The 13,229-nt window shown below is 35.8% G+C and overlaps 1 protein-coding gene across 1 annotated transcript; it reads right to left on the bottom strand.

Annotated features, from left to right (window-relative positions):
- Nucleotides 1-2,930: 2,930 nt before the first annotated feature.
- LOC126592270 (probable sucrose-phosphate synthase 1) lies at nucleotides 2,931-8,777 on the bottom strand. Its single transcript, XM_050257985.1, has 13 exons — nucleotides 8,430-8,777; nucleotides 8,229-8,318; nucleotides 7,579-7,820; nucleotides 7,201-7,264; nucleotides 6,371-7,069; nucleotides 6,060-6,176; nucleotides 5,777-5,908; nucleotides 5,472-5,648; nucleotides 5,220-5,273; nucleotides 5,055-5,117; nucleotides 4,017-4,952; nucleotides 3,686-3,813; nucleotides 2,931-3,420 (listed from the first exon to the last, which is right to left on the bottom strand). Exons 1-13 carry the CDS (start codon nucleotides 8,613-8,615, stop codon nucleotides 3,141-3,143), a joined length of 3,168 nt encoding a protein of 1,055 aa, XP_050113942.1. The 5' UTR covers nucleotides 8,616-8,777; the 3' UTR covers nucleotides 2,931-3,140.
- Between the last annotated feature and the right edge of the window lie 4,452 nt (nucleotides 8,778-13,229).

Genomic DNA, 13,229 nt, shown 5'->3' with positions numbered 1-13,229 from the left:
ATATAAGCACTTGATGTATTATTTCACGTGTTATAATAAACGTGGATAAGATAATTTACGTTTATAATTTGAGTCAAATAATAACGTCATGTGACAGTATTTTGAATATATATTATATATATATATATGGAAGAATTGTTTGCATGGATAATGGTGGCGTGGGGCGAGCAGCTAGCTTGGCAATGTAGGCATGGTTGGTTGGTTCAGTAATCCATACCCAAATTATTAAAGAACGCATGACGTCTTTTCATTACGTTCACACCAAAACAAAACTGATCAACCAATTGACATGAAAACCCACTTTTAATTTGTTTAATTCTCATTCTCACGTTCCTAATCAGTATATTAATTAAAAAAATTAACATATATACATAATACATGTATAATATAAGAGATTTTTCAGTGTGACCGGTATACTTGATGGTACACTACGTGTCATTATACAAAGAGTGAGATATGTGTGTTAAAAAGTTAATAACTTAAAAAATAAAATTTCTCATCACTTATACGAAAACACGTAGTGTACATTCATATTTCCGTTACAACGAAAAATTTCTCATATAATATATCTTATGGCTCGTGGATCGATGCAATGGTGTCACCCATTTGTATGACAAAATTTGCCTCGTTGCTTCCTGATCGTGGATGATCAAGGATGAGTTCCGATGCATGGTAATTTCATTTTTTTTTTTGGAAACTGGTAATTTCATCTTACATACAAACCTAACGACTTGTTTTTAGTGAAAAATAAGGGTATGTTCATTAACGCTTTGTAAAACAATTTTTTGTTTTCTAAATAAAAAACGGGTGAAAAATATGTTCAGTAGATTGATTTGTGAAAGTATACGTGAAATCGAAAAGCGTAGGAAATAATATTCAGCATAAGTTCTTTAGATGTTTCCGTTGCTTTTCAAAAATAGTTTTCAAAATAACAAAAAAATAAAAGGTATATTATAAAACAAGTTACAGTTTGATTAAAAAAAAATCATGTTTGTCATCACTACCATCACTAATGCCACCATCACCATCTTTGACATTTTGTTCCAAAACGTATTTTAAACGTTTTTATTCTTAAACTAAATTGTCAGACAAATTCTCAAATATAAAAATGCAAATTCTATTTGTTGTTTTCGTTTTACAAACGAATGGACGAACCCTAAAGAGTTTCCAACCTCGAACTTTTTATCTTATTCCTACCCATTATCCTACACGCCATCAATACTGCGCCTTCTTACCAACCTAACTATTAACTTGCAAGCATACTTTTCATTTGGTTTTTGGTCAAGATCGAAGACGATAAATTGATTTCGATTTATTAACTATGGATGCACGTCAATATTTCAAATATTTCATCATAATTACGAAGAAATAAAACAGCCATGAGATAATGTTGGTTAACAACTTCCCATATAACATAATTTGGTTTTTCCCTTCGTAATGTTTTTTGTTCAAACTAGTTGGGGAGAAATCTAATATATTCAATCTCGACCGGGAAGAAGCTGTACATTAGATATTCAGTGGCGGAGCCAGAAATTCATGCCAGGAGGGGCCTTTAAACTAATGAAAGAAATTAGAAAAAAAATTAGTAATATCATGGAAAATTTGAATCAAACAAGAGTGATGGAGCTTTAAAATTTGTATGAAAAAATTAGTATTGAGAGATATCATAGTAAATAGAACCTGTGTTGACATCTAACGCAACATTGATAATAGCGTTATAACTAGCTCAAACTATTATTACGATATTTTTCTTTTAATATTATTGAATCTTCCTCTCGAATATATATACCTCGTTTTATATGAACTAACAAAAAAATAAGCTATTATTACGATACTTTTTTTTTAATATCATTCAATCTTTCTCCTGAATATATATATACCTTGTTTTACATGAACTAACAAAAAAATAATTGGTTTAAAAGAAATCAGAATGTTAGCAGAAGGGTAGTTATATATGGTAATTGGTAAAAAAAATACCAAAAAGTAGCTTTCCGTCAGCAGGCGTTGACCCCAGGACCTAATGAAACCTTTAAAACCTGACATACCAACACACCACATGCACATGATTACAAAAATTACTACATAATCGATATAAATTTATTTCCAGGATGGGCCCTGGACTACCCTAGTCTCCATGTGGCTCTGCCACTGTAGGTATTACGTTTCATAAAATCAATATCTTCTTCGAATCTCGTAATCCGAAGTCAACGGGCCAAAAAAACCGGACAACTCATTCTAAATCTTACAATCCCATTAGTACATCACACTGGCATATCTCACACAAACCAAAGATACAGATCTCTCTCTCCCTCTTTTAAATGATTCGAATTTCTCGATTTATCAATTCCGAACTGCGAGATCCGAATAAGATCTGAATTCGTTTCGATAAATACATTGTGACCCTACGGACACGTGCTCTTCCATGGAAGTTTAACAATGGCACGTCTACAAGTGTACTCGAGGAGGAGACCCACACTTTTGCAAATATTAACACGAGATCAATTTACAAAAAACGGATTTACTGGGACACCAAGAAAAAGATTTACTGGAACACCATAAAACGGGTTCAAAACGATTTTGACATCCCAATTCAATAATGCAATTTTTCTTCACATAGCAATGCATATTAATGGATTGAACGCCACAAGACGATGAACAAGACCTTGTTCCAAGTAAATCTTCTCCACAAACAAATATTGATCCAAATCCACATCTTTCATAATCTACTCTTGGAGAGAGGAATCAATGATACGAAAACACCAAAATTGTGACATCTCATGTCAACACTATAATGTTAATATGTGACCGCACGCCACTATGACGGTGTACATGTCCATGAAAATTGCTCTCCTGGTTTTGAGTCATGGCATCAACAGCTAAGTAAAGGCAAGCTACGGATAAACATAAGAAATCGCAGAGAGAGATCGTCCTCTTCCAAATCTCCACATATATTGACTATTTTTATTTCTTAACTAAAAATATAGCCAGAAAATAACAAAAGGTTTAAATTTGATGAAAATACAAGTATTGAGCTTTATGTAATCCCCCGGCAAACGAATTTTCGGGGAGGGGCGGCAAAAGGTTCAAGATATAGAAAAAAAAACTGCTCATGGGGAAGGCTTTACAAATAATGCACACTTCTAGTTCTTGAGAACTCCTAGTTTCTCCAAGGAAGCACGGATATCGTCGCTCCCGCAACCTTCACTGGTCTGAACTATGTTGGGGGTGTCGAGTGCCAGGACATCGGATAGAGGGTAGTTGCGGTTATTGTGGAGTTGACTGATTGCATTGCTGCCAACTCCCTTGAGTACTACACTTTGGTGCAGTCCACCGAGCAATCCTTCGTAGTCCGTGTCCCCGCACTCTCCAGCGAGAACCACCACTTTCGATAAGTCTACCCCCCATCGGAGATACAAATACCTGAAGCAAATGCTTGTTTCAGTGATCAAAGATTCAAAGCAATTCCAAAGCAGTTTTACAATTTTACTAAATCAACAATCGTTTGGATTTGTCGACAACAGGACATTAGCATTCACTTTATTACTTTTGAGTGGTACCTGTAATTAGATTCTACCAGACTGTTACCGTGGACGTGATGAGTTCATTCTGGTCCGATAAACCATAAAGCGAAAATTCACTATAAATTAAGTCAATAGTGCAGATAAGTAATGCATAAATACCGTACCTGAGGGCTTGAGAACGAGAGGCCAATACTGGAATTACGTTCACTCTGGTCCCGTTTTGGCAGTAAATTACATGGCATCGTAAAGCCTGAATCCTCAGCACCTTCCGAAGCTCCTTTACCGGGGGTAACTGCAAAGATAAAATAAAAGAATTTCCGATGATGTACATCCAATGTACTACACTATAAAATATTACATGCTTCAATAAAAACTCTTAAGGGCAATTTTTATCATTAATTGAAGTTGCCCAGCGTATCAACGTACCAATGATTTTCTCATTAATTTAAGAATTCATACCAAACTGATCCAGAATCAAAATTGATGAACACTTACCTTTCCTGGTGCCTGCACTTTAAAAGCATAACAATAGTCAGTTGAAAGTTGATCAGCTGCAGAAACAATTGCCTCACTCCCAGTCTTCTTATCATTAACTGAAGTTGCCCAGCGTAACAATGTCTTCCTCAATCCTTCTCCACCCCAACGGTATTCAATGTGTGAATGGTAATAAAAGTCGACCGCAAAGGGGCGATCCTCAGAATTAATAGATGGATAGTAGAGGTCACTGCCACTGTTACAAATATATGCATCAAAATCTTTAGGGTTCAAGCCCCCGAAAACCAGAAATGAACGTATCTCGATTATGGTCAAGGATGTTGACAATATGAATCCTACAGAGCCTTCATCCTTTTCCTTTCCCATAGCCTCAAAAATATTTTTTGTAATTTCATTAAGTTCTGTAACGGTTTCACAATCCACAGAAATGACGATAAGATGTTTCCTCCTCCTCAAAACTGGGAACTTTCCAGCATTGTTATGGTCTGCTTTCTCAGAGATCCCAGCCTTCCGCGTGTCCCTTGAAATACCCCTTGACCATGCCAAAACAGCACTCTCTATTTTACTTCTTCTGTCAGCAGTATTTCCTTCCGAATCTAAACTATCATTTACACTAGTTCCGCTCTTTTCTACATCCATTGAAAACTTCAAGTTCAAAGATAAATCCTGTATATCTCTCAAGGAATCACTAGGGGATTCTGATTCTGAAGTGTCTCCTCCATCCTCACTTCTATGCCACTGTGGTTGCCTCTGTTTGCAACTGGCTATTCGGGATAGATAAGTTTTGCAGTGCTCAGGCCACGAAAATAGGTGAATGTTCTTCAACCCATTCTGCCGACATCTTGCCCAAAGCTGCTTATCCGCAACAAGCTTCAGGAGAGCATCAGCAATAGACTGCTGATCATGAGGATCAATAAGAAGACCATTGTCAAGCACCTGCAGAAACAACTCCAATCAGTTTTGGAATTCCGAAGACAATTCAATGTACAATAAAGTAGAAACTTTTATTAATTCTTTACGACCAATGAGCAGGCATACCTGATGTATATCAACAGGGCCTCCATTTTTTGTGGCAACAATAGGTAAACCATGAGCAGCTGCCTGTACAATGAAAGCGCAGAAGTTAAACTCGTTTGTGAAAAAAGAACAAGAAATCATAAATAGTGAAATACACAAAACTCTTGATAAGTTTTAGACTCGCACCTCAATTAAAGTGAGTCCAAAGGGCTCAATGAAAGCTGGATTAATGAAAACACCCTGCAAAAAGCATTAGCAGGACAAGTTTTATGTTAAGTAGACTAAGAGTTGATTCTTGTTTTTGGGCATGAAATAGTAGCTAATGATATTAAACTAAACGCCACAATAAAATGAGAGTAATGGTAAATTTTTAGTAGCTACAAAATAAAAATAATTTTACAAGAGCACGGCAGGTATACAATGTTGAACGATAGGTACCTTTGTCTTTGCTGCTAGACGATATATATCGGGAACATCAGATTGTTTGTGGTGTTTGGGGTATGCGACTTGCCCATACAAATCATATTTGTCAATCAGCTTGAGCACTGAGAGAAGAAGAGAAGCACTTGTGCTTGACATTTCATCAATTCCATCACGGTTACCCATAATGAGTGTCTGCAGAGTACAGAGGAAAAGAAAAAGGTTAAACAAATGACATTGGCTCAGCAACAAAGCCAATCAGTGGATCGGATAGAACACAAAGGTATCTGCAGCAAGAAAGTGCATTAAGGATTCTAACATACAAGGTTGGCAAGCTCTCTTAGTGGACGACATTCTCCAAATGCCTTGACCAAAGTTGTAATGTTCTTTTTCGGATCTGGTCTAGCAAGGGCAAGAATCATCGGCTTGCGAGGATTGGTAAAGAAACGCATTATCTGCATCATGAAATAATTCGGTTGGCACCAGTCAATGCATAATTCATGAAAACACAAGGCTTGAAAGTTACAAAGCAGGACGTATTGAAACTGACTCATCAGCTATACTTTGAAAGAAATCAGAGTAAAATAAATTAAGAATAACTAGCACCTCAGGCCAAATAGGTGGGTCTGGAGAAGTTGGATGGTCTTCATTTGCCTCTGTTTCAGCATCCATATCACCATCATGCGGAACAATATGATGGAACTCCATTCCAGGAGGAATTACCTGCACAGAGCTACAAATTCGTAAGATATGTTTATAAATCGAGCAAGCCATGAGTACCCTTTAAACAGTGCTGATCAGGGTAGCGAAAAAAACCACTCAGAAGCATACCCTACTCAAATTGGGCCTTTTTTCAAGTCCTCCCCTAGAGTTATGGAAAAGCATTCAACAAGAATATGAAAGATCTCAGTACTTACCACCATGCGGGGCATGATCCTTCCATAACAGCTCACATTACGCCTCATCCTAGCTCGTAGTTTACGCTCCAGTATTGGATCAAAACCATCATACAACCGCCATTGCTCTTCTATCTCCTGTCTAGTGCTGGTAATAACTATTTCGGAGGCATCAAGGGCTAACTCCTCTGCCTCTATCCGACGCATTATTTTATATGTTTTGTTTATCTCATCCCTTGAAAGTCGGCTTTGCTTTAAAAGTTGCTCCAACTTATCTCGGCCAAGTGAGTGGCCAGTAAAAAGCATCGGTACATTTAAAGCCCCAGATAGAAGGGCAGCAGAGTCACCAGCATCTGCATAATGCCCATGGATGGCAACAGGCCAGACTGGCTTTCCGCCACCAATTTGTTCACCCAAAACTTTGGACATTTGCATTATGTGGTTCAATGCACCATCAACAAATTCAGGGATGTGTGGCCAGAGTTCTTCTTTGGGAATGTATTTATCTTTGGGACCAAATGGTATACGAATGATATAAGAACCACTGCTCTCCCCTATCTCTTCTTCAAAACCTTCTGCATTTATTGGAGTCAGCATCTCTGTTGGCTCACCATAACTCCAGTCTACATCCGGCGATGACACTTGTCTTGTTAGCAGATCAACTCGGTACACTCCTGGCGTGGTGCCCAATGCCCGTGCAAGTTCTACTACATACTTAACCTAAATGAAAATAAACCCAGTATTATACAGGTATAGCTATATAAGCTAACACAGAATGAATTACTATATCAAACAAATGTGCAGTGCAATAAGAGACCGGGAGTGAAACCACATTAACAACAAAATATTACCTGACCACCAGTATCAGAGTCACGACCGAGCTCCATTTGTTCACCTCGTATGAGACCATGAAGGCTGCATGAATACTTGTCTTCAGAAACATTATTAAGAAAACAAAAAAATTGATGCAGACCCTGTATCATATTCCGTACAACTCAAAATTGAGAGAGATAGATACTGAAAGCAAGTTAAACTACTATAAAGTTCTCTGTGGCAGCAAAATTGATGCAACTCAAAGCATGTTAAATTATCACTTCCATGCTTCCATTAAATACTGAAAGCATGGTTATATTATCTAATATTATCATTTGAGATGCCATGCAACACTGACCAATAATTCATAGCCATGATTACACACAAAACTTAAAACATTAAAGTTCAGTTCATGCCTTATTAGTACAATGTATAGCTTTTTCCCCTTCTGCTGGCTAATCCATGTCTCCATCGCGTCAACGGAGTTAATTCTAGGCAGTCTTCCTCTGTGACTATCACCGTGAGATGATATGTCACTCACTGTATCTCCCTTCTCTCCCTCAGACAAGTCTTCAGACATATCAGCAGTAGCTTCTCTGCGACCTCTTTCGCGTTCAAGACGGCGTTTGGCTATCCGTTGAGCTTCTTCTCCCTCAAGCTGCACAAGAAAAGACAGTGAGAAGAAAAATATCACATTTTAACAAAGTCGTCATAAGCTTTCTCTACTCTTTCTTTCGATTTCCACCTAAAATTACCGTCTCATTCGTTAAATAATGCGTATTCATGAATCAGCATTCTCCAAAATCCAAAATCGAAAAGACCCTCCAAACAATTTGTACTTCGCAACAATTACAAATTAAAAGGAGCAAACTTTACATAAAACATTCGATTTAACATTCACCCCGAAAAACTATTGCTATTATTATTATTATATACTAATGCAGAAACAAATCCAGCAATCTTAGCTTCCGAGTTATCAGCACACGAATCAAAGAGGCACAAATCTCACAAAGAACAATCTATATCGAAAATTTACAACCCGAAAAGTAAGCGAAAAGCAACAAACCTGCTTCTTCTGGCGAGCCAAGTTCCAAATCCGCCAGCACAAATTCTCCAATCTGGTGTTCCTCTCCTGGGGACTCCTCGTCGCCGAAGCCTGCCATTGGTTCCCACACATCATCATCAATCAAACAGAAAACAGAGCAGAAACAAAACTAAGAGAAAAAAAAAAAAGAGAGGGGAGGGAGAGAGAAAGAGTGAGACTTACGCGAACCCAGGAGCGATGGAGATCTGTCTCATCGAAGCCGGTGATAACCTCCTCGACGAAGTATCGGGTGGGACTGAAGTGTCCTCTCTCCCTTAGCAACAACGACGACTTGGCATCGTCGACGAGTCCCGGTCCCACGTCCAGAATCGCCTCCAGGTAACTGTTTATCCAATCGTTCCCCGCCATTAATCACCAAATCTGAGCTTTTCACCGTCTGCTGCTTCGGCAGCTGATTCCAATTGCGAATTTAGTGAGAGAGAGAGAGAGAGAGACAGAGAGAGAGTTGTGGACGGTGGAGGAGAGTGAGAAATGGAAATAGGGTTTTATGCATGTGAATGCGACTGTTGGAGGGGGAGGAGGTGGCGGTGGCTTTGACAACGATCTTCTCTGTTTTGTTTTTGTCTAAATAGTCCTCTATCGACATTTGTTTGACTAATCAAGGACCTTAAATTATAAGAAATTACTTTCTAGTCAAAAGGACACTTCAAAATTTAGGACAAAAAATCCATCAAAGTAAAAGATTTGAACCAATTTTTTTGGTGGATTTAAATACATTTTGTAAAATTCGGCCCGCATAAAGCTTAACTCCAACAACCTGCTTTATTCAACGCATACTACTCTACTTACACTTAAAGTGCCATTTTGGCTTCTGCTCGGGTGGTCATTTATAAGAGACACGAATGAAAGAGAAGTTAAAAGTGATCCCTTGTTGAAACAAAAGTTAATATATATCAACCTCTTAGCACGATCTAGCGCGTAACGATTGAGTCTTTTTGTTACAAATACAATGTCATATTAATTGAAGCGATTCATGGTAGAAAAAGAAAGTATAGCTTCTTAGAGGGCACTTGCATGGGTGTTAATTGAATATTTTTCGTTACAAATATAATGACATTATATCATAAGAATATGTTTCTCTTATCCTTACGTACTGATAATCTTTATTCCATAAAGCTTTTTTTTTCTTTTTAGGAATATTCCATATAGTTGGATGTTGAAATAATATTGAATTATTTATAATTTAACCATTTGTTCACTTTAGTTTTCTTTTCTCAAATACTTTTTACAAATTATTTTTTATGATTTTATGATTCATAATGTCTACATACTTTTATTATATTGTCGAAATTGTTTTAATGAATATCGTTGATTAGTTAAGGGGAAAAAAACACCGAGGTTATGCTTTTGTATCGCCAATGTATATAAAATAATTTATAAATTAGGAACTCAAATAATTTATAAACCTTTACAATCTAGCCACCCACAAATATTAGGCTTCTCTCTTTGGCAAATTACAAATACATGCTAGTTTTTTTGTTTTGTTGTTTTTAAAAAATAACTGGTGTCGAACCACGGTTATCTATTTTTTTTAAGTTTGGATGAGGCTAGTTTTTTCATAAATTGATGAGTGAAAGATAGTAAGGAGAATCGGAGGCTAGTTAGGAATTACATTCTATTCTTAACCATGATCAAGTAGATTCACAGCTTATAAAGTATCAAACCCAAAATCTTCCACTTTTTGTTTAGGGAATTGTTGTTCACATTTATCCACTGGGTCACTTGTCACGAGTACAAATACAGGTTAGCTAGAGATCACCAAAAATCTCTAAAACAACAAAAGGCGGTATTTTATTTGTTGAAAAAGGCAGGTTCAATGTTTCATAATAATAAATAAATAAGGGACTAAAATGCAAAGTAATTAATTACTAAATTATTAATTAATGCCCAAATTTACAATATTAATTAATTGATTGTCCAATATTGTGGACAGGTGTCCGACAGATGTCAAGAGTAGGAGTGCCTTTACACGTACTGCTGCGAGTGTCTGAAATGTACGTCAACTTAATGATTGAGTAAAAAAGAGATAAATATTTTTAATTATTATAATAATGGAGTTAGGAGAATCTTCTGGTATATCCCATAGAGTTGGAGACAAGTTGGTACAACGGATTGAGATATTCTCTGGATTTCAATGTCTGAAGTTCAAGAATTCCAAACGTCAATTTTGGGCATTTACTTTTGAAATTTTTTGTAAGGTAAATCAGTAAAATGAGTTGATTATGATGTATGATTGAAATTAAGTAGTCCGAACTTCGATATTCTTAATAGATAAAAAAAGATACAAAAAGGTAAAATCAATCTATATTTACTTAACGAAGAATACTCGATTCTACAAAAGTACGTCTTACAAATGTGATGTGATGCAGTTAGTTTGATTTTTTTAGAATCAAGCTTATTAGACTAAATGGTTGTCAATGTTAATTTTATGTTGGATGCGTTAATAGTAACATAAATCATAACTTGATAAACAATAATATATTGTAAGCTTTATGCGTTTTATGGACAACAATTATTACTAAAAATGAATAAAATCAATTCTCATCGACGACGAATCATACAGAAGTTTGTAAGGTCGACTAGTGGAACAAAGTCACAAGCATTTGTGGAAAAGCCACTAATCACTAGTAGAGTAAGCATGCTTAGTGCTGATGGATACTATATTCTTAAGGTAAATCCTTACTATTTTAAGATATTGTTGTTTATATAACCTTGATTACATAAACTTAAACATGTTAAGCGCCAATTGGAACACATAATCCTATCATATTTGGCTCCTAGTGCACTATTATATAGGGCTTAGGACTTGAAGGTAGTTAAAAATATTTGAAATTATTCCTCACATATTAGTCGTTATGTTCCTTCACGTCCAATCACACAATACATGGCTTCAGTACAACTTCTTTGCTTTTGCAAATTTGGCACACATCTAATCTGAAGCCAAGAAGTAGGAATTGCGTAACAATATGCTTATTTTGGCACTTCTATGTGGCACCATGTTCAAAAAATGAGTGTAACGGAGATGAGAATGTTTTGTTAGATGTGTGAGCACACGAAAAATGACAAGAATAAGAACGAAGATATCAAAGGTAAAGTAAGAGTGGCCGCAATTGAAGATAAGATGAGAAAAAAATCGATTAAGGTAGTTTGGACATGTGAACCGAAGACATACAAATGCTCCGGTTAGAAAATGCGATTATGAGATAAAGGTTCAGGGTAAAAGGAGTAGAGGAAGATTTTGGAAGACTTGATAGGAGACTTTAAAAAAAGACATGAAGTACTTGGAACTAACGGAACCAAATTCAATAGCATTATAGAATTCATACAGTCGACTCTACTTAGCGGGATAAAGCTTTGTTGTTAATTGTTGTTGTTATTTTCATTTTTGTCTTCGGAGAATCGAATTACTGATCTATTTTTCTCTTAAAACATCACATGGCATTCCCTCACCACTTGAATTAACTCGAAAGGCTCAACTACGCAATGATCAATTATCATGTGTCGCATTCAAGAATTCAACCATGTTGGTATATATGATGGTGATTTTTTTTTGTTTGCAAAATCATACTATCCACATTTCATCGCATGTGCCTTTCAAGGCTTGAAATCGATGGAGGGCCACATGAACCCAAATAAGTTTAAAGGTTTTTTGTCTTTTAAAATGTATCTTGGTATGAAAGTGGTAGACTGCTGGTTTACAAAAACATAGCCATACATCAAAAGAGTTTTCTGCAATTGGATAAGCAAAGCCAATGTAAGAAAAGTTCATAGGATAGTAATACTAAACTGCTCCAATAATTTCATCTAGAATCAAAACTCATTATTTGAGGTGCGCTAAAATCATTTTTGTGAAGAAACACATATAATATGTTTTTCTATAAAATCACTCAATTGAATTTTACCTTTCCCAAAATCACTCCAAACCACCTTAATTTTTTTTAAACTTTTTTATAGACAAACGATAAGATAATTTATACTAAATTTATCTAAATTATGACAAGCTTAGATCTCTAGATTCATTCCTTTTATTGGCCAAACGTAATACAAAATGGCAAAAGACTCGGGAGATATTCTCTAATGCACAACAAAAGTCTACACTTAAGTTGCACAATAAATTAAGAGCCGTTTGATTATTTGATTTAACATGATATTCTTTTTTCTTCAATAAACGATATTATCTATATTAAGAAGGTGAGGGAGTGTGTTAAATCTCACAATGAGCTAATAATTTAAATTCATCTTTAGCGAGAATTGAACTTAAAACCTCTCACTTATAAGTAAAAAAGAATATATCAGTAGACCATATTACAAAATGACAGTTTAACAAGATTTACCGGTCTTATTTTGTTGTGTATAAGAGAAATCCGACACTCATGTTTCTCGGCCATTGTCAAATTCCATTTTCATATATTGGGCTTGGACCTTAGAAGACAATTACATGTGGAACCCTAGCAATTCAGGTTTAGCCTAGTGATGTTTAGAATGTTGTTTCTATCACCAATTTTAAGAAAATTATATATACGTGGAATCAGATGATACTAAAAAAAAAAGGAATTTGTTCTTTTACAATAGCACATGATTTTCTAGTTGGTTGACTGTTCTTCTCCATTTTCTTTAAAAACTTTCAATGGTATTAAAAATGTCATTTCATTTCAAGAAAAGTACGAAACACATGAACTACTAGCCTACTAGCAAGACGTTTTACTAGTATTCATCTATATTTACAAGTAAGAGATTTCATGAGTTCAAAACCTAATTATTCATTACATTTTCAATGAAGTAGTTAAAAAAAAAACTGGCGAATTGTACACTGCATTATAATCCTTCACATAAAACAATACAAGTCAGGGATGAGGCAAGACAATTATACACTAACTTTGTCATCCAATGGGACTATGGCCAAGTAATAACTTGGTTATTCTTAAATTTCAGGTAGACGGGCCATGGGCCCACTCCAACAAC

This window comes from Malus sylvestris, chromosome 2 (genome assembly GCF_916048215.2).
Source record: "Malus sylvestris chromosome 2, drMalSylv7.2, whole genome shotgun sequence".
Classification (NCBI taxonomy): domain Eukaryota; kingdom Viridiplantae; phylum Streptophyta; class Magnoliopsida; order Rosales; family Rosaceae; genus Malus; species Malus sylvestris.
Note: the sequence above shows the minus strand (reverse complement) of the source record. Positions and strands in the feature narration are given on the sequence as shown.

Bases quoted from the DNA above. Each gene is read 5' to 3' on its own strand.
- LOC126592270 (XM_050257985.1), bottom strand. From the start codon at position 8,615: ATGGCGGGGAACGATTGGATAAACAGTTACCTGGAGGCGATTCTGGAC. The intron at 7,821-8,228 runs GTTTGTTGCTTT...TTTCTTGTGCAG, and splicing joins TGGCTCGCCAGAAGAAGCAG to CTTGAGGGAGAAGAAGCTCA. The intron at 7,070-7,200 runs GTAATATTTTGT...ATTTTCATTTAG, and splicing joins ACTCTGATACTGGTGGTCAG to GTTAAGTATGTAGTAGAACT.